This window comes from Pomacea canaliculata, linkage group LG9, assembly GCF_003073045.1.
Source record: "Pomacea canaliculata isolate SZHN2017 linkage group LG9, ASM307304v1, whole genome shotgun sequence".
Lineage (NCBI taxonomy): Eukaryota > Metazoa > Mollusca > Gastropoda > Architaenioglossa > Ampullariidae > Pomacea > Pomacea canaliculata.
The window spans coordinates 6400834-6422247 of NC_037598.1; the positions used below are offsets into that span (position 1 = coordinate 6400834).

A 21414-nucleotide genomic window follows, 5' to 3' on the forward strand; every position below is an offset into this window, starting at 1 on the left:
CTCCCCCATTGTTTTCATTATTGGCTGATTTACCCTCTTTTAAGAGATTCCATTTTGCTGAGACTGCCTGATTGCACCACTGTTACAGGCATGGCATGTCCGTTGTCTCAGCTCTTCAGTCGGTGGGAGCAGCAGGACTTTCCACTACACAGGTGTTGGCTGTAGGAGGCGCATTGGCCGCCGGGATGTATAAGCTACCCTGCATTCAGCAACTTCGGCGCTCACCACGGAAGCCCCCGGATGTTCAGTCACGCCTGTGAGACTGTGAAACCCTTCGCTCACCGTGGACGCTTGTTAAAATGGCTGCAGAATGGGAAGTAGAGAATGTAATTTTGTTGATGGACATATTTGACAGCGCCAAACGATAAACTTCTAGTGGCATTCATTTGTGAACTAAAGAGGAAAAAGTCCATGATAATTAAAGATTTTTGGAAAGAACAATGCGGTAGTCTCCTATTTTCTGTATGACCATGAGAAAATTTGAGGAATAGAAAAACAAAATAAAAATCAACGTCTGCCTGTCGCCTAGGAAAGTCTATTTAACCAATAAACATGGATTCATTTAGAAAAGGTCTGTGACGATATTGCGATAGGTTATTATCTGTGAAAACACGAGGTGCCTAACACACGTTAAATAGTTTATTTCCAATTTTCCAGGTTTTTTTTGGGTTTTTTTTGGTGTCATTCTCGTTATTTTTTACTATGTATCTTTTTTGTCATTTGAATGTCTTCCTTCTTCATATTTTTATTTTCTGTTGTTTGTAGGTCAGTTTGGAAGACTTTTTTTTAAATTTCTGACAAACTTTAGTTAGTTATAACCATCATTAAAAAAATGCATGCAAAGAATGGCATTCGAGTAGCATGTCACATAAAAGTAGGGACTCTGTAATCAGTCGCAACATGCTCTATAAATGAAGATTGTTGGTGGCAATGCTCTTAAAGGTTGTGGCGCTGAGCGAGAAAGAGAAGGCAGTAGAAGACAAGGCAGAGAAAGAGAGATCCGCTTAAAACAGATTTTGATGACATGTCAGATCCTCAAACTAAAGAAAAGTTGTTTGTTAGTTATAAATACTGTGATAAATACTCAACAGTAAATTTGTGGATGGGTCAGTTAGAACTTTCCTAATTAGGGTGCAATATTCTGAAATATACATTTGTAGAAACAAACTAACGATAATTCATATGGTATTTTCAGTAGTATGAGGACAAACTAAGTCATTCTACATGACTTTTAACATGTTTTAGAGGTTCACTCCTACATTTTTTGGAGACTTACAATGCGAAAAAGAGTATCCAATGGTCTCGTTTGGAGATGTGACCAACTTACATATAAAAAAAAAATGCCATAAATTCACTTATAGAGTGCATTCTATTATATAATGAATTGTAGAGCTATGTAATGCATTCTATAATTACCTGGTGCAAGGACAACAGGGCGAAGTGTTCGCCTGACACGGGACTGGGAGCCACGAAGTCTGAGTTAATCGTGCTTTTGTTATATTCAAATCCCACTGTCCTGATGTCAGGTCGTTCTACTAATATGTGTAAGACGATTTGTAATGCTCAGTTGTTGTTTTTTTTATTAATAATAAATTATATATGTTGTACAACTGTGTTGAGGTTGTTGCGCACACGAGTGGGAGGAAACCAGTAGTTGTGAGTGGCGTGCAAGGTGCGAACGTGGGTGAGTGGAGGTGAGAAGGTGGAAGGAGGTGTGAAGCGGGGCAACAAAAGTGTCCCCCTCCCCCTCGGGCTAGATAGTCATCTCTTCTTGTAGTTTCGTCACAAATTGTTTAGATATAGAATGCGTTAGTACGTATATAATGAATTGTATAGCTATAGAATGAATTCTATAAGAATAAAATTCATTTTATAGGTAGAGGGAGACAATTAGATAAAATTACCAACGCGCCCCATACGTGGGTGGGTGGATAGAGACGAATAGGCGGAAAACCAATCAAAGATAAAATACAAAGCTCTATAAGTCAGACTACTTTGTATCTGAAGGCTTTCGTGACTATAGCAACGTCTGTTATCAGTGGATGGCTCCTCCCTACCATTGATCGTAACTGCCTCTTTTCCCACTGACAGCATGAGGCAGGCTCTCTGCTTTATCATTTAATCATTACAATGTATATATATGGAAAAATGAAGTCAATATTCCTGGAAGCTGTGTCGTTGTAGCGAGACCGACCCACCGACCTACAATCGACGACTAAGCAAGGTCTGCGTATGTGCTGAGGGTCACGTGACTTTTATCGAGAGTCGTTCACGAAGTTGAGCGCTAATCTCTAGAAAGACTCGGGTGTATAACTAAGGAGAAGCCAGTCTTCAGAACATCGTCAGCACATCCTTGAAAGGTAAGTGTTACAGACACCGAATTCGTTCTACCTTTTGTAGCTATGGAAACGAACAGCGCACCCCGCCCCATCATCTCTCTCCCTCCGAAGCCTGCAGTTAGCCTTGTGTTCAGTTCGCTGTCGACATCGCATCAATAAATGAAATATAAATAATACTTATCGTGTTGTAAACTTACTACTACATTTTGGCAAAAGTTACTTTATGATCACAGTTTAATGCAAGGGTGCGACACAAGGTAAAACCGTTAAGTAGGTTAGAGTAGATCCTGTCGCAGCAGCGTCAACGTGGCGTTGTGGCTACACGCAGCGCCTTTCTATTGACGTGTGCTGCGTTGGGGACTTGGGTGTTTTAAATATATTTATTAATTTTTTTTTAATATCTGGGCTTGTGTTCAGGTGACGAATCGTCCGTTATCGCGAACACGGCGCATTCATGGCCCCTAACGGTGGTGTCCCCTGGCTAAAGATGGCAGCGATTGTTTCGCTCAGAACAAGAGAGAGGCGTGTTTTGTGGAGAGAGAGAATTTGTCGCAATAGAATTAACTCTATTGATAAATATACAGATTACTGAAGTTTTACTTTTATCATATCTGTGCTATAAATGCTTACAGGAGGGAATCACCATGGAAATGGCCAACAGCCGAAGGGACTCAGGTGACACTGATTCTGAGAGAGTGCAGGCTGCGACAATAATTCAGAAATGTTACCAACGCTTCAGGGTAAGAAAAGAACAAAAAAAAAAAAAAAAACCAAACAAAAGAAGCAGACAAGTTTTGATGTGAACAATATAAACTGAACGTAAACATGACGTAACATACCGTAAACATTATTTAAATATGAAATTTGTGTCACCAACATTTGCTGACAGGTGTCGGGAACCACCATGACAAGGGCGATTAGGGCCGCAGTTCCGGTTGCAGTAGGAGTGGGGGCTGTGGTAGCGACTCCGGTGGTGATCGGAGGACTTGGCTTTAAAGCAGCAGGCATCGCTGCTGGGTCTGTGGCAGCCAAAGGAATGTCACTCGCCGCCACAAGCGGGTAGGTTAATGAGCACAGATACTTTGTCAGAACACCTCTCAGTTAACAGCGACTGGTTACATTTTTATTTGTTCGTGAATTTGATCTTTGTATGTTTATTCTTCTTCTTCTTGTTCCTATTCGCCTCCAGTGGAGCATAGGGCGCGATATTGCGGTTTCTGTAGCGTTTTAATTTTTTGCAGGGTGGGGTTGCTAGCCCCACTCCCAGCCCTCCTCCTTCATCCCGTCTTGGAACCGGCAGGTTACCCGAGTGGTTTCCTTGCGGATTTTTCATGTCTATAGAGACCCATTAATTTAATTGAGGTTAAAGAGACGACTTCCTTTTGCTAAACTCTCTCTCTCTCATGTAGTGTAGTTTCTTATTTGTATTCTCACGTTTATTCTCGTGCTTTATAGACCTTTCATCTCGTTCTTCTTCTTCTGCTCCTCCCTCCTTTCTCATTCTCTTCTCACCGTGTTTAAAAAAATCTATATAGTTTGCTTTCGTGCCTGTACAGTGCATTATGCCTACTTTAAGAGAACAAAATTCTCTATAAAAATCGCATCACCAATCAGTCATCATCATCCGTCTCCTCTCTCTTCTTTCTTCTATCACTTGACTGACCTACACCGAGATAGAAAAACAATATATATATATGTACACAGCAACCATTGAAAATTGCTAAAGGATTTCCTGTGTGACATTGACAGGGTTGGAATGTCGGTCATCTCAACCTGCCAGTCCATTGGAGCTCTGGCAGCGCTAAGCGGATCACAAGCGGTTGCGGTGGGTGGTACGACGACTGCTGCAACCGCTGCTGTCGGCAGATTAGTCGGGTGGCTGTGGAAGAAGTAGAAGATTCCAGAAGCCGACAGAAACACGAAGAAGAGGTGCGAGACGCAGCGTAAATTAAAAAAAAAATCCATTATTGCTAATATAGATCACAGCTTCAGGACATTACAATTAAACAAAACAAAGCCACAAAGCGTATGCCTTATTTTATTATTTTAGTGTGCGTTTCCAAGAATGAACGTACCAGTTATATTGTCAAGCTTAGTTAAGCTTAGTGCATGGAATTATGTATACTCTAAAAAAACAAACGCCATTTAAAAATACCTATCAGCAACTACGAATTTGATTCACATGATAATATAGGTTTTAGGGTTAATTTTGTGGACAACTTAATTGTGGTAAGATCCTTTTAAATTACGTTTTATGAATCGTATTTACATGAAAAAATATGGACTTAGCCTCTTGCTCCTGTCTTATTAGTAACGAGCCATGATGTGAATAAAGAAAAGAAAATTACGAGAAAAATTCTGTATCAGAGCCTTGCTATTGAAGAAAGAAAAAGTAATGCATGCAATTTCCCACCTGTTTTTAACACCCCTTAGAACGAACACACACACAGGCGCTCAAGAAATCATGAAATGTATTATATATCAATACAGCCAGTTGAAATTTTTATTTCACTTTTTAGAGCTGGACAAATCAAAGAATTTTCTTGGCTAGAAATGTGCTTCATAAGCGGAGTCCTAGTAACAGTAACTCTGTCAGCGTTAATTGATGTGATAATGCTTATCTCCCTTGTAAACACAAGAGCATTGCGATGGGAATGTGATCATGGCATCCAAAACGGTGAGATTTCCAGACTTTGTTCTGCTATAAATGAATTAGTGTGTATTCACATTGTCTCGTTGTTGTCTTGTGCTGCTTACAAGAGATACGCAGAACAAATAATGCAGCTGTCAGCACACATCTCTCTCACTCAAGTTGTGAACTGCATGGAGCTGGCACGAATGCACGAATGCACATTCTTCTTCCGCTACAAAGATACTGGAAAAAAAGTAGGTCTCGCACTCCTCCGCAGTGTGTTAGAAGCAGGACTAGATTTTATTTGCGACATTGTGCACAGTGAAACTAATTAAACCCAAGTCTTGATGAAACAGCCATAGCTCGTCAGGATCACAGTTGAATGTGCAGTCTGCGAGGGTCTTGTACAGTGCTACCAAGCATCCATGTGTGCCTGCTCGCAAGTGTTTGAGAGAGCAAGCGAGAAAGAGGGTTTGTAAGTGGTGTATAACTCACAGTAGCGTGTGCAAGTATTGGTGTCATATGATCGGTGTTTGTCGAATAATTGCCAACCATCAAGTCGAATTTCTAGTGTACTATTACTTATCAAATAAATGAATTCTTCTTTACTAGATTAACAACCGATTATAATAACATGTCACAAAACATAATTTCTTAATGCCCTAGGGAAGTTTTTGAGTCCCAAATACTTTCTGTGGTACCCATACACTTTCAGCATCTTGTGCTGCTAGGCCAGTTAAAAGATTTTCTCAGATACCAGTGCTGTGGCAATAATACTTTTTATAATAATTAATTTTTTTAGTTTATTTACTTTTTGATGCATTCATTCTACTGTCCAGTATCTAGGTAAAACATGCAGCTTTGAAAACCCTAGCTTAGTTAATTTAAACAGGATTTCTGAAGTCATTACTGGCTTATACAGAAATGCCCGCAATTGAAATTTCCACCGATATTTTTGAATATTTATATAAATTAACCTACAACAAAGAAAACCATCTGCGATACACTGTTTTTCACTCTCTTTTGAATTTCTCCACACACTGCGTTGGTCAGCCGGCAAACTTCTGATACGTGCGTGAAGCCTCTACTGGGCTGTCTGCCTCTGCAGCCATTGTGTGCTTCTCCGCTGACAAACATCCTGCTCGCTGCGCCAAAACGATGTGGCCGAGTGGTTGGGTTTATGGAGTGGCGACAACAGCCGTCCAGCACTCAAAAGCAGGAACCGTTAGCGGATGCGCAACCCTTTGATGAATGGGCTAGAACAATGGCCGCGGCTGCGTTGCGTGTCCGTGCTCCTTCTCTGACTCGCCGTCGTCTGCTCTCTTCCTTTTTTTTTAACGTCCTCCTTTTTGTCATCACCTTATTTTGACGTCACATCACTTGATGTCATTTGCTCAAGGAGGTTCATACATGACTTCCGGCCATCTACATCCATACAAATAAGTGTAGCCGGACTGACCGACCCTCGCTAACACTCTACACCTTAGCGCCAAATCAGTCCGGTCCTCTTTGTTGTTTCAGGGAAGAGGACAGAAGTTCCCAAGGAGGATTTTCCACCACAAAAATTCTAGCTTTCGTTAGTTAGGTGCGTCGTCTAGTCTTTTACCTGCCTCGCGTTGTGTTCTTTTTGTTTTTTTACCTATCCATTACACGCACCCGAACTCAGCCGACCATAGAGACCACAAAAGACCCTGCTTTACTTTCTCTTTCGACTAAAGTGTCTTTTCTTCGGTGCATCAATTCCGCCGGACCTTCACATGTGTTCTTTCTCTCTGCTGTGTCACAACTACTACATGGACAGTACATAGATCTCACTCGCGCTAGTGGTACACGTTCACAAGGCGGCAACATAACACAGCTTGGGCACTACGTCACCCGCTAGCTGTACAGGACAGCTTGGGCACTACGTCACCCGCTAGCTGTACAGGACAGCTTGGGCACTACGTCACCCGCTAGCTGTACAGGACAGCTTGGGCACTACGTCACCCGCTAGCTGTACAGGACAGCTCGGGCACTACGTCACCCGCTGTTGCTGTCCGTCTTGCGCCGCGCCGCTAGCACGAACCAAGCGTTGGGGTTGGAGGAAATGACCCGTCAAGTGGTGGACATGACCTGTTGACCCCTGCGCCTGCGCACTGTGAGAAGGCAATTCTTATCATGAGATTGTGACAGAGGGACTAAGCACTGTCAGCAGTACCAACTGACATAAACAAGCGCTCCCGCTACAAAAGGAAAAAGGAAGATAATATTCCATGAAGCTGTGTCGTCACGTGACCTTTACCAGTTATATAAAGCATCGCTCAGGAAGTTGATCACTAATCTCTAGAAAGACTCTCTTGGATAACTAAGGAGAAGCCAGTCTTCAGGGTCTCACGTCGCAGCACATCCTTGAAAGGTAAGTGTTACAGACACCGAGTTCTTTCTACCTTTTGTAGCCATGGCAACGAACAGCGCAACCCGGCCCATCATCTCTTTGCCTCCGAAGCCTGCAGTTAGCCTTGTGTTCAGTTCGCTGTCGACATCGCATTCATAAATGAAATACATGTATAAATACTACTTATCGTGTTGTAAACGTACTGCGACATTTCGACAAAAGTTAATTTATGACCACAGTTTAATGCAAGGGTGCCAGACAAGATAAAACCGTTAAGTAGGTTAGAGTAGATCCTGTCGCAGCCGTGTCAACGTGGCGTCAACATTGACGTGTACTGCGTTCCAGACTTGTTTGGTTTATAAATTTATAAAAAAAAAACAACAACAAACAAACCTGGGCTTGTATTCACGTGACTAATCGTTCGTTATCGCGAACACGGCATATTTATGGGCTCACATCTGCGCTCACCCATATGGCTCCTAACGGTGGTGTCCCCTGGCTAAAGATGGCGGCGATTGTTTCACTCAGAACAAGACAGAGGCGTGTTTTGTGGAGAGTGAGAGAGTTTTCGCAATAGAATTAACTCTATTGATAAATACAACGATGCTGAACTGTTGTACAAATTTAGATTGAGGCGGCATCACATTTTCAACCTCACAGATGTTGTTGAAAACCAACTTGTACATACGAACCGCATTGGTGTTCTACCTGCAGTGCTACAAGTGTACGTAAGCAGCAAAATAATTCGTACATCGCATGTGTACTTCGTTTATTCAAAGCATCCAAGTGTGTGTGTGCGCGTGAAATGGCAGACAATAGTACAGTTGATCCAACTAAGACATCACTTGAAAATCAAAGATCATGGACAAGAAAGAAGAGGGGAAAACAAACAAAACCCTCAACGATAAATATTTTGCAGATATTTTATTTTTAAGTTGATAACAAATGGGTGAAGCACAAAAGAGTTGAACAATGGGAGGACGCTTACAACTAGAAACAATTCACGCGTCTTCACGACATTAACTTTAGTTCAGCTTCGGCTGAGGTTAATAACAGTGTCACTCGGGACTAACTGCCCTCCATCCCCACCAACCCCACTCCCCGATCGTCGGCAGTGGACAGCAACAGAGTCGATCTTGGTGCACCATTGTCACCACCATAACGAGAATGATTCGAGGTTACCCAGATGATAGGAAGTTGAGCGGCTGCAACTGTGGGTCATACCAGGCTCTGTCTCGCTCACCCCTGTCTCAGGTCGCTTGCTAACGGCAATACAACTTCATTTATTCTTCTATTATTATTAGCATCCTTCCTACAGACATACATCTTATGGCTAGCGAAACACTCTGAGACCGTTAAGAAAAAGGCGGACTTTCTATCTCGGACATGGACTATTTCGTGAAAACCTTTTGGTGTTTTTTTTTTTTTTCTACAACATTACAAATTGACATATACATATGGTATGACGATTAGTACATTACTTGTTATCCTGACAACACTGCACACGGTCTTCTACTGTTATTATTATTAATAACACTATAAAGCAGAAGTCTCTTAGTACTGAGAACCAATCAGTTATTCAGTGAAAGAATAGCAAAAGGTATTGAAATAATTCCTGATTGTCTACTAGGACACTATACACACATATATGAACATCATATCATCTATTGGATACAAATTTCCTGTCATTTCTTCTTCAGTAGCAATGTTTTAAACTTATGTGATTGAGTTAAGCTTTTGTTTGAACTACTGTAGCATTAAGTACAGTCTCCATCATCCATGACAGATAACTCGAGGAGAGTGAGTACAGATAGGTCATCACTATCAAACGAGTATAATCACTTTATTAATGTCAAAAGTTACTAAGAAATAGGTATGTATAGGTGCTACAGATTACTGAAGTTTTACTTTTATCATATCTGTGCTATAATGCTTACAGGAGGGAATCACCATGGAAAAGACCAATGTCCAAAGGAAGTCAGGTGACACTGATGCTGAGAGAGAACAGGCTGCAACAATAATTCAGGCATTTTACCGTGGCTACAGAGTAAGAAAGGAACTAAAAAAGAAAGAAAAAGAAGAACAACAAAAGGAAGAAAAAGAAGAACAGCAAAAGGAAGAAAAGGAACAACAAAAGGAAGAAGAAGAACAACAAAAGGAAGAAGAAGAACAACAACAAAAGGAAGAAAAAGAACAACAAAAGGAAGAAGAAGAACAACAACAAAAGGAAGAAGACGCAGGCAGCAGCCCGAAAAAGCCCTGGGTAAGAAAAAAGCTGTCAGAAGCACTTGTTTAGAACCCAAGAAAATGAATGATTTTCATTGTCAGTGGTTGTCATTCTCATACCACACACAATTCTCTATTACCATGCTCATGCCGATTCTCAGACCACCTTCCATGCTCATATCACTCGCCGCGCTCATGTCGTGGTCGAAGTGAGGTTGCATCTAAAACGACAACGCCTTCCATAAACGGTTTCACATCCCAGAAAAGGTAAAGTTCATCTAGGTTTATAGTCTATCATTACAACTTCTAACGGATTTGCAAATGGCTACTGGGCGCTGTCTTCTATGCAGTGAAATAGATAAAACTGTATTCAATGTTCGTTTAATCAAAGGTGACATGCATATAGAACTAATACGTGGCCGAAATCTTGTGTAAAACTACCATCAGGATGAAGATAACCCAAATACTTTTCCTAAAGGTCTAGTGTACATTAGACACCAGTAATTCTAGTTTTAGGAATTATAATTAGGTTTCTACTTTTTCATAGAAAGTGAAGAAAATCTCCTTTTCAAGTCTATGCAGTTGTAACGAAGCCAGGTGGACAATAAATTATGAACTCAACGTAATCATGACATAACATACCGTAAACATGATTTAAAATATTTAAATATTAAATTTGTATCACCAACATTTTCTGACAGTTGTCGGGAACCATGAGAAAGGTGATTAAGGTCGCAGCTCCGGTGGCAGTAGGAGTGGGGGCTGTGGTAGCGACTCCGGTGGTGATCGGAGCCCTTGGTTTTGGAACAGCGGGCATTGCTGCTGGGTCTGTGGCTGCCAAAGGAATGTCACTAGCGGCTACAACCGGGTACGTGGCAATCACATGGGATATGTTCGCAGCATGTTGTACTAAATCCTGTCCTTTTCACCCCTACTTAGCCCTTCACCATACCACAAAGCACCCTTAAATTTAAGGAAATCAGAGAAGTATTTTCAGTTTGAAATAATCAGTATTGCCATCCAATCATCCATTTGGCTCTCCTGTTATTCATTCAACACTGATTTTAAAACAAATCCAAATTGTCTTCACATTCTGTAACTTAGGGAAGAGGCTTAATGTGCATGAATCTTCTTTCTTTCGCCTTTTACACTCACCTGAAAAAGCTACAATGAGTGAATTCCCTCCTTGCTTATGCAGTTTTTGTTTTTTTTTTGTTTTTTTTAAAAGCTATTTCTGGACATGTTTCGTGAAGCCCTTATGACCAGACTAATGTTGTAAAAGTACTATAACCACAAGATGGATTCACATGTTTTATAACTGAAACGATATTTTAGACATCGGTAGGAGAAATTCACGAGACTGAGAAGTGGGTATTGACAAACAACTCTGTAAGCACATGGAGAAGTAGTCTCATTGTTATCTCGACCTCATCTTTTCGAAGCATCGTACATTTCTGGTCTTCCTCTTTAGAAGAGTAGCAGTGGCATTCAGGCTTGTTGATTAAGCTTTCTGGAATTGTGTGTGTAATTATTAGAGTCAAACTTCAAAGTCAACTAAAAGTATCTAAAAGTAGCTAAAAGTAGATGGCGTAGTAATTAGTTCACCTTACAAATCCCTTACGATCTTTTTTGAAAAGATGATTTCTCTCGACTTTTTGAAAAAGACAACTTGGGTTAACTTTAATTCCGGTTTCTGACTTAATTGGAGGCATGTGCCTTTGTGCTCATGAAGCCTGTGACTTTTGTGATGTACACATAGAGGTCATGGGCGCTGTTATGTCCCGAGGTTGATGCTTTGAAATATCAGTGTTAAACGTTCGGTTATCTGAATCTTGTGAAGGAAAGCTAATAACCAACGTTCAGTCGTATTGACAGACCATTGTGCAGTTGTAAGTTTAGATAATCCGTGTGTCTGTGCAAGACTGAATGGGGTATTGTAGTCGGGTGGTGCTGGCCCTAGATAGCGAGTGTGGTGTAGACGAGGGCTGGGCTGTACTCATGCTTACCTTGATGTCACAGGTACGGAATGTCGGTGATTTCCGCTCTTCAGTCCATCGGAGCTGCAGGGCTGACGACCTTCCAGGCCTTCACGGTGGGGGGCGCTGTGGCCACAGGTGTTGGTGTAGGCATCAGCAGCAGCGACAGTAGTAGCACTACCAGCAGCAGCAGCGACAGCAGTAGCACCACCACCACCACCACCAGCAGCGACAGCAGTAGCACCACCACCACCGCCACCACCACCACCAGCAGCGACAGCAGTAGCACCACCACCACCAGCAGCAGCGACAGCAGTAGCACCACCACCAGCAGCAGCGACAGCAGTAGCACCAGCAGCGGCACCGAGGACAAGAAAAAGACCCCGTGAAGTCCATAAGCCATGATGAGGGTGATGGGTTGGTGGGTAGCTGATGATTACACGGATAATCACAAAACTTTCATGCTGAGTTTGATGTCTGTTCGATAATATATGATATAAAATTTAGCGCACCTTTTAAATTATTTGTACAGGTTACTTCTTTTTGACAATCATAATCGTTATTATCTGATGCTCATGATTGTGTGTATTCTGTCTCACCCTCGGACATCAGGGGTGTGTGCTCCGGCTAGAGGGAAGGAATCCAATAACATGGACAAAATCAATCTGAACGTAGCTGTCTCCCTTTAATTTCTTGCACTTGCATGGTGTACGCGAGGGGAAAAAACTTAAAAAAAAACAAACAAAAAAAAAAAACAGAAGGAAAAGACAAAAAACAAAAGCAACCCTTGGATTCAACACCACAAGGACTGCTCTACAGTGAACTCTAGAAGACCTGTGAAAGGCGACAGAGAAAACAGAGTTACAGACTAGAAACAAACACAAAGTGTAATTTGTCACTATGTGCAAGAAGGCACGAAAGGCACTAACTACTACTTTTCTAAAGCTCTGTACACACAATTTTCCAGATTTTTTGCAGCATTTATTATACAAATAACGCTCCGGATCGGCCAGACAGACCAGTGCCCGTGCCAGACAGGCAGTCAGACAACAGCACATCTACTGCAAGAATGTCCTATGCACGAAGAACTCAGGCACCGCATTTGGACTGATGAGACGCCAGTATTGAGGAAGCTACACGGCAGCCTGGAGGACCTGCGGCGCACAGCATCATTCGTGCAGGAGGCAGGCGTGTCCATTTGAGTGAACGACGAAGAAGAAGAAGATACAAATAACTGATTTAATGTAGTTTATAACAGATATGATAAACAAGGAAGCATCTCTAGCCAAACAAGTTTATGCACTATACATCACACACACATATATATATATTCAGCAGCACAGCATCATCCTTTATTAATAAAATCACACAGGATAGAAAGATTGTTATCGTTAAACCTGCAATGAAAATGTACAATTATTGGTAATCTGGTTTTATCCAAAATGTTTACGATAGAACTATTAATACATAATAAAATATTTTGTTGCCACTTTTATCGTTGCTTAATAAATTGTCTCAATAGGACCACTGTGTTGAGTGGTCTGCTTAATAAAGCACAACGATGAACTTTATTTCGTGTGTGTGTCTGCGCGTGCATGTGCGTGTGTGTGTAGAGAACTCGAAGCCTTAAATCCACATCGTTTGCTCGATTCCCATGACATTTAGCAGGAATATTCCCTTTTATTACAGCTGGAATATGTTTACGTGTTGATTACGACTTTGACATGCTTGGGTTTCTCTGGAGCTTACGTGTTCTCTTCGATTCTAGGATGTTTCAGCTGGCCCACCCGTTTACAAACACTGTGTGAAGAATTAAATTGCGACATACGTGTACCTCACTGATGTCACGTGACCAAGTCGGAAGGGCGGGGTGCGACTAGTAAGTCTGTACAACCACTCACTTCCTTGTCACCTGCAAACCTCGCAGCTTCACAGTTTGGTCTTTGGTCTGATCGAGTGACTGTCAACATGGCATGCACCAAGGTAAAGTGTACACTGACAATACTTCGTTGTATGTCTTTCTGTTGTCAAGTCTTGAGACTGCGGTGGAAGGAAGCCAGAAATTTCGCCTTTTATAGTTTCCTTGATCTTTCGTCTCTTTCTTTTTCTTGTCGTCCTCCCTCCTTTCTCATTCTCTTCTCACCGTGTTTAAAAATATATACAGTTTGCTTTAGTGGCTGTACAGTGCATTGTGTCTACTTTAAGAGAGCAAAATTCTCTATAAAAATAGTATCATCGATCATCAATCAACATCATCCGTCTCCTCTCTCTTCTATCACTGGACTGACCTACATCGAGAGAGAATATATAATTATACACATCTATATATATATACACACAGGCCCGTTCTTAGCCCCCGCGGGGCCCTCACGCCACGATCACACGGTTTTAGTTGGGATCTAAAGTCACTTTTTTCCTCAGGGATATCTCGTCTTTTGTCATTGACAGCACGCTGCATACACAGCGAGAATGTGATACGGCTGACTACACTTCCATATGCCTAGTTACCATATCAATCAAAAGCGCGGGGCCCTAGGCAGATGCCTCGTCCGCCTGCCCTAAGCACGGCCCTGTGTACACAGCAACCATTGAAAATTGCTAAAGGATTTCCTGTGTGACATTGGCAGGGTTGGAATGTCGGTCATCTCAACCTGTCAGTCCATTGGAGCTCTGGCAGCGCTTAGCGTATCACAAGCGGTTGCTGTGGGTGGTACGACGACTGCTGCAACCGCTGGTATCGGCAAATTTGTCGGGTGGCTGCGGAAGAAGCAGAAGATTCCAGAAGCCGACAGAAGCACGAAAAAAAGGTGCAAGACGCAGCGGGGTCACGTAAATTTAAAATAATTCATAATTGCTTATATTGATCACATCTTCACGACACTAAAATTAAATAAAATAAATTTAGTGTGCATTTCTAAGAATGAACGTACTACATGTAGTTATATTGTCAGACAATTTGTGGTAAGATCCTTTTGAATTCTGCTTACAACTCGTATTTACATTAAAAAAAAATATGGACTTACCTTCTTGTTCCTGTCTTAATAGTAACGAGTTATGGTGCGAATAAAAGAAAGAAAATTACGAGAGAAATTTTGTATCAGCGACACTAGTGAAGAAAGAAGTCCTATTCATCCGCGGAAAATAGTTCTAAAATTCCGTATAAGCGCGTATCCATTTTTTTTTTGACTACTCATTGATGACTGCTTGGTACTTGTCCCCGTCTTATTTTAATAATAAGAACTGTTAAGTCATCTGCATCATGCTAAATTTATACTTCAACGTTATCACCTCACCTCTCGAGGAAACAATCACATGATCGCCTAGGCTGTTTTAGATGTTTTCGTCTGCATGAACATTTATACGACAAAACTCGCTCAATTACGGAATTACACAAAATAAGTTTGAAAGAAAATTGTTTCTCTCAAGATGAAAAGTTAAACTGCACTGGATAAGACATCTCAAACAACGTAGCGTGCTATCCTTCTCGTTTAACTGTTTCTACAACAGTAGAACAATTTATCTGTGAGGGACAAGAGCAGCTTACATCGGGTGGTACCCACCTGCTCCAGTCATTGGGACAGCCTAGGGTGCTCTTCAGACTCTGTATAACTGGCAAACACCTCTGAAAGTGTCTGCGATCTTTCGTGATGACAGGCATGTCCTGTCGAGAGAATTTTTCCAATTCCCACAGGGCCGCCGATTTTGTGTACCTGCATGCAGTACCAACAGACTGAGGTTGTCCTTTGTCCTTTGACCTGTGCGTCTTTTGAATGGTGCTGAGTGAATGAAACATGAATGCGGAGGTCTGTTTGGAGCAAATGAATATTTTATGATTTTTTTTTAAATCGAGCTGACCCCGAATTGCCCTCTGGGACAAATAACGTGTTCTCTTAAACCGGTTGTGTTTTCATAAAAACCGTTAGGAATTACAACACTGAATAACCGCGAATTCTATCCGAAAAGAATCCATGCTTCGTGTTAAAATAACCTTACACATGAAAAGATATCGTTATCCTTTTTTTTTTAACTGTGACAGTGAAAAACAAAAAATCCCGATAATCATTCTCTCATGTACTCACTGATGCACAATTGTTTCTGTCATGGGTTAGTACAACCAAATGAAAAATGATTACATGATAAAATTTAGCAATCAAATGTGCAATTATAACTGGAAAATTGGTGCATCAAAGCTGAACATAAAAACTCACATTCTAGACCATTTGAAACGCAGACAACATAATATATGCACATTGCGGCAAAGCAAAATTATAAATGATGGTGACAAAAATTAAACACATGTAAATTCCTCAATTTGCACGGATAAAAACAAGTTACACATTGTGGTGGCACAAATGCAAGAGAGGTGCATATATAATCCAAAATATTCAAATGATGTAATGCAAATAATAAAGGTTGGTGGAAGCATGCACATCGTACAACACAGACAGTGTAGATGATGTTTCTAAAAGCTGACAAAGCATCTGTAAAGAACTTGGACATTGGTGTTGCATCGGGTGTTATGCGTTTGATGAAGTGTTTTGTGAAACTTTGTAGACCCGTGTGTGACCTGCCATTCTGACTATGTAAGGATCACAGGGAACTTCGATCTGATCGACAATATTTAACATCGTCACAGCTGTGCTTGGCACATACATCAATAATGGCCGTTGAAGAGTGAGGTGTTAGAGACACACACTACGGGGATAGCTTTTCTGAGGGCGGGGCCCATCTCTCCCTTCAGAACTCTATACGGAGTGAGGTACCCATTCCCGACAAATGGATCGACTGGGGAAAGTTTGCTGCTCCACACGGATATCGAACCTGCGCGCCTTGGGATTGGAATGGCAGTGATCTAACCACTGTGTTATCCGCTGGTCATAACGGGGATACCCGGAAACTGTCATGTCATGTCATGTGACCTTTTATCAATGACACATATTCATAGGGCATCACCAACTGATCAGCACGAAGAATCAGATGAGCGCAAGTGAAAAGCAAATAGTGAGGGTCAACATGGCATCAACAAAGGTGAGATTCACAGACTTCACAACTCTCTGACAAATTCACATGGACTTTCACAACGGAGAGAGCGTCTCTCTCTACCTAACATAGGGCAGTGATACCAGATCCCACTCAATTATTTGGTTCTTCACACGAGTGTATACCACAGTAAACAGCTTTGTCTCAGGGCAAATGACACAGGTGCTAGTCTTGTTTACTTTTACTTCTGTCTTGTTTAAAAATTATTGCTGTTAATGTTTTTTTTCCCGACGTGTTCAGTGCATTTTCTGCAATCTAGAAAGAGGTTATTTGTCCAAAACCAACATTCAAATGTGGCAAAAATAATAATTGTTTTTAGTTGCTAAACGTAATAAAATGTTGTGGAGGAAGTTAGTCTGTTGCAGTGCAGATTAGGATGTTGTGGTGCTTGCTTAATAGTCAGATAGTGTATGATATATAATTGTGTTTAAACCTACATTTAGGTCATCAAGTGTTGTGTACAGTATTTTCATTTCTTGTTCATTCACAGCTGCGTGTACAGCACATCTGCAAATGATACGTTATCTATATGTTATCTATCTTACTATTTATATATATATGTTATCTTTAAGCTGTGTTTTTGTTTCTAATTTTGAGCATGTGGTAATAAGCATGATGAGTGTCCACACATTTCTAAAAGAAACAGGCAAGGTAGATAAATTAATTTAAAATCATGTGTACTGACCTCTTCGCTCAAAATTACGGTTTATAAAAGAACCGTTTACACACCCCGGGCCGATTCAGGGAGGAGCATTGGTTCCTTACTCTTTGCAAAGGGAGGCACACTGACCTTAACACCGCCACTACAAATGTGCACCTTTTGAAGATGTGAAGCATTATGTTGTGTGTAGATATGTGTGAAGTGTAACTATCAGTACACTGTAAGAATTAAACAGTCTCTCTACAGTTACAAGCTTGAGTATGATGATGGTGCAGATAAAACTGCAATTAAAACGATGGTTACACTCGTGTAGGTGATCAGCAAACCTATTGAGCAAGTTCAGGATGAAGGTAAATAGTCACTAGCATACTGTAAATGCACCACACAATTGTACATGGAAATATTATATATGAGAGAAAGAGGAAGAGAGAAGACGATACAATGTGAATACGGTTTTCGCGGTGGCGCAGGTGGTCGATGTTTTGTGAACATGACTGTTAGAATGCTGTCTAAAGATAATTTTCAATGCATACGTTTATAATGAATTATGGTAATTCAAAAGAAGGACGAATAGCGAAGTCTCTTTGAAGGCAGACAGACCTACAGAGACAGATGTAGACAGACCTACAGTGTCTTTAGAAAATTGTTTTGCTTACAGGCGGCGGTTTTCTGTCTCCTTTTGCTGATGTCTCCAGTGGCAGCGAGGGAAAAAGAAGACAGTGGGTATATTATTTTCACACAGAGTGCTTTACAAGCAGGGTTAGAGGTGACTGAAGGGTGTGGAATAACCACAAATTAGCGAATCAAAAAATGAAAAATTTTAGGGGTCTAGGAAAAGATTCAATTATAATTAGGAATAAAAAATAATGCAAAGAAAAAAATTAAATAAATGAAAGAATGAAAAAAAAAAGCGAACGAACGAATTAAGTAACTTACAAACGAACGACGACCGATTAAAATAATGTTTGCATATATTTTTGTGATGGTATAAGCTTGGACTTTCAGTTCCTCTGCAGGTTCCTGGATGTACAGCTGGCCAGACACCAGCTTGGTCACAGACTCCTTCGTGTGGAAGATCGGTTTTCCCGTAACAGTGGGAGCGGTAGTTGTCGTAGCAGCTCCTGCAGTTGTCGCCGCAGCTGGCTTCGGTGCTGGCCGCATCGCTGCTGGGTCTCTGGCTGCCAAAGGAATGTCGCTAGCGGCTACATCCGGGTACGTGGCAATCACATGGGGTATATTCTCTGCATGTTGTATATAATCCTGCCATGGGCGCTGTTATGTCTCGAGGTTGATGTCTTGAAATACCAGTGTTATATGTTCGGTTATCTTAATCTTGCGAGGGGAAGCGAATAACCAAGCGTTCCTAGCACCAACGTTCAGTCGTATTGACAGACCATTGTGCGGTTGTAAGTTGAGATAATCCGTGTGTCTGTGCAAGACTGAATGGGGTATTGTAGTCGGGTGGTGCTGGCCCAGATAGCGAGTGTGGTGTAGACGAGCTGGCTGTACTGAGCTTACCTTGATGTCACAGGTAGGCATGTCGGTGATTGCCGTCTTCATCCATCGGAGCTGCAGGGCTGACACCTTCCAGGCCTCACGGGGGGGCGCTGTGGCCACAGTGTTGGTGTTGGTTAGGCATCAGCAGCAGCGACAGCAGTAGCACCAGCAGCAGCAGCGACAGCAGTAGCACCAGCAGCAGCAGCGACAGAAGTAGCACCAGCAGCAGCAGCGACAGCAGTAGCACCAGCAGCAGCAGCGACAGAAGTAGCACCAGCAGCAGCAGCGACAGCAGTAGCACCAGCAGCAGCAGCGACAGCAGTAGCACCAGCTGCGGCACGGACGACAAGAAAAAGACGCCGTGAAGTCCATAAGCCATGATGAGGGTGATGGGTTGGTGTGTAGCGGATGATTACACAGATAATCACAAAACTTTCATGCTGAGTTTGATCTCTGTTCGATAATATATGATATAAAAATTTAGCGCAACTTTTAAATTATTTGTACAGGTTACTTCTTTTTGACAATCATAATCGTTATTATCTGATGCTCATGATTGTGTGCATTCTGTCTCACCCTCGTACATCAGGGGTGTGTGCTCCGGCTAAAGGGAAGGAATCCAATAAGATGGACAAAATCAATCTGAACGTAGCTGTCTCCCTTTAATTTCTTGCACTTGCATGGTGTACGCGAGGGGAAAAAAACTAAAAATTAAAAAAAACAAAAAACAGAAAGAAAACACAAAAAAGAAAAGCAACCCTTGGATTCGACACCACAAGGACTGCTCTACAATGAACTCTAGAAGACCTGTGAAAGGCGACAGAGAAAACAGAGTTACAGACCTAGAAACAAACACAAAGTGTAATTTGTCACTATGTGCAAGAAGGCACGAAAGGCACTAACTACTTTTTCTAAGCTCTGTACACACAATTTTCCAGATTTTATGCAGCATTTAGTATACAAATAACTGATATAATGTAGTTTAATGTAGTTTATAACAGATATGATTAACAAGGAAGCATCTGTAGCCAAACAAGTTTATGCACTATACATCACACCCATATATATATATTCAGCAGCACAGCATCATCCTTTATTAATAAAATCACACGGGATAGAAAGATTGCTATCGTTAAACCTTCAATGAAAATGTACAATTATTAGAAATCTGGTTTTATCCAAAATGTTTACGATAGAACTATTAATGCATAATAAAATATTTTGTTGCCACTTTTATCGTTGCTTAATAAATTGTCTCAATAGGACCACTGTGTTGAGTGGTCTGCTTAATGAAGGATGAACTTTATTTCGCGTGTGTGTCTGCGCGTGCATGTGCGTGTGTGTGTAGAGAACTCGAAGCCTTAAATCCATATTGTTTGCTCGATTCCCATGACATTTAGCAGGAATATTCTCTTTTATTACAGCTCGAATATGTTTACGTGCTGATTACGACTTTGACATGCTTGGGTTTCTCTGGAGCTTGCGTGTTCTCTTCGATTCTAGGATGTTTCAGCTGGCCCACCCGTTTACAAACACTGTGTGAAGAATTAAATTGCGACATACGTGTACCTCACAGAGCAGTACAGGACCGTTATTTGAGTCAAGGTCTACTATGTACAAATCTCAACTCGGGGAATGTACACTCGGGACTCAGGCATGTCTTCTTCTCTCGGTATCCCCGGGCCTGATAAAAAGACATCCTCGCATAAATGTTCCTAGAAAAAGAAAATAGGAATCTGCATTTTCCCTCATTGTGACTTTCTGTTTCCATAAAAAGAGTTGATCGTGTGTCCTCCAATCCCCTCTTTGCACGCGAGAAGCGTGATGATGTCACGTGACCAAGTCGGAAGGGCGGGGTGCGACTAGTAAGACTGTACAACCACTCACTTCCTTGTCACCTGCAAACCTCGCAGCTTCACAGTTTGGTCTTTGGTCTGATCGAGTGACTGTCAACATGGCATGCACCAAGGTAAAGTGTACACTGACAATATTTCGTTGTATGTCTTTCTGTTGTCGAGTCTTGAGACTGCGGTGGAAGGAAGCCAGAAATTTCGCCTTTTATAGTTTTCTTGATCTTTCGTCTCTTTCTTTTTCTTGTCCTCCCTCCTTTCTCATTCTCTTCTCACCGTGTTTAAAAATCTATACAGTTTGCTTTCGTGGCTGTACAGTGCATTGTGTCTACTTTAAGAGAGCAAAATTCTCTATAAAAATAGTATCATCGATCATCAATCAACATCATCCGTCTTATATATAGATGTGTATAATTATATATTCTCTCTCGGTGTAGGTCAGTCAAGTGATAGAAGTACAGTACACAGCAACCATTGAAAATTGCTAAAGGATTTCCTGTGTGACATTGGCAGGGTTGGAATGTCGGTCATCTCAACCTGTCAGTCCATTGGAGCTCTGGCAGCGCTAAGCGGATCACAAGCGGTTGCGGTGGGTGGTACGACGACTGCTGCAACCGCTGCTGTCGGCAGATTTGTCGGGTGGCTGTGGAAGAAGTAGAAGATTCCAGAAGCCGACAGAAACACGAAGAAGAGGTGCGAGACGCAGCGTAAATTAAAAAAAAAATCCATAATTGCTAATATAGATTACAGCTTCAGGACACTACAATTAAACAAAACAAAGCCACAAAGCGTATGCCTTATTTTATTATTTTAGTGTGC

The 21414-nt window shown here is 41.5% G+C and overlaps 1 protein-coding gene across 6 annotated transcripts in view; it reads left to right on the forward strand.

Moving 5' to 3' along the window:
* The window catches only part of LOC112572162 (mucin-21-like), a 44148-nt gene that overhangs the window by 10167 nt on the left and 12567 nt on the right, over positions 1 to 21414 (forward strand). The window contains exons 6-11 of one of the 6 annotated variants that reach the window (XR_003100954.1): positions 89 to 2360; positions 2972 to 3079; positions 3229 to 3398; positions 14175 to 14354; positions 17907 to 17971; positions 18265 to 18460. Coding sequence is in view for 5 of the 6 variants with exons in the window: in XM_025251723.1 (XP_025107508.1) it covers positions 5002 to 5016; positions 9285 to 9608; positions 10273 to 10439; positions 11591 to 11936 (852 nt within the window). In the remaining variant the exon portion in view is untranslated. Of the gene's footprint in view, positions 1 to 88; positions 2361 to 2971; positions 3080 to 3228; positions 3399 to 4954; positions 5017 to 6492; positions 7367 to 9284; positions 9609 to 10272; positions 10440 to 11590; positions 12419 to 14174; positions 14355 to 17906; positions 17972 to 18264; positions 18461 to 21414 lie in introns of those variants that run through there. The other 5 variants (XM_025251727.1, XM_025251726.1, XM_025251724.1 and 2 more) reach the window with 5 other exon arrangements.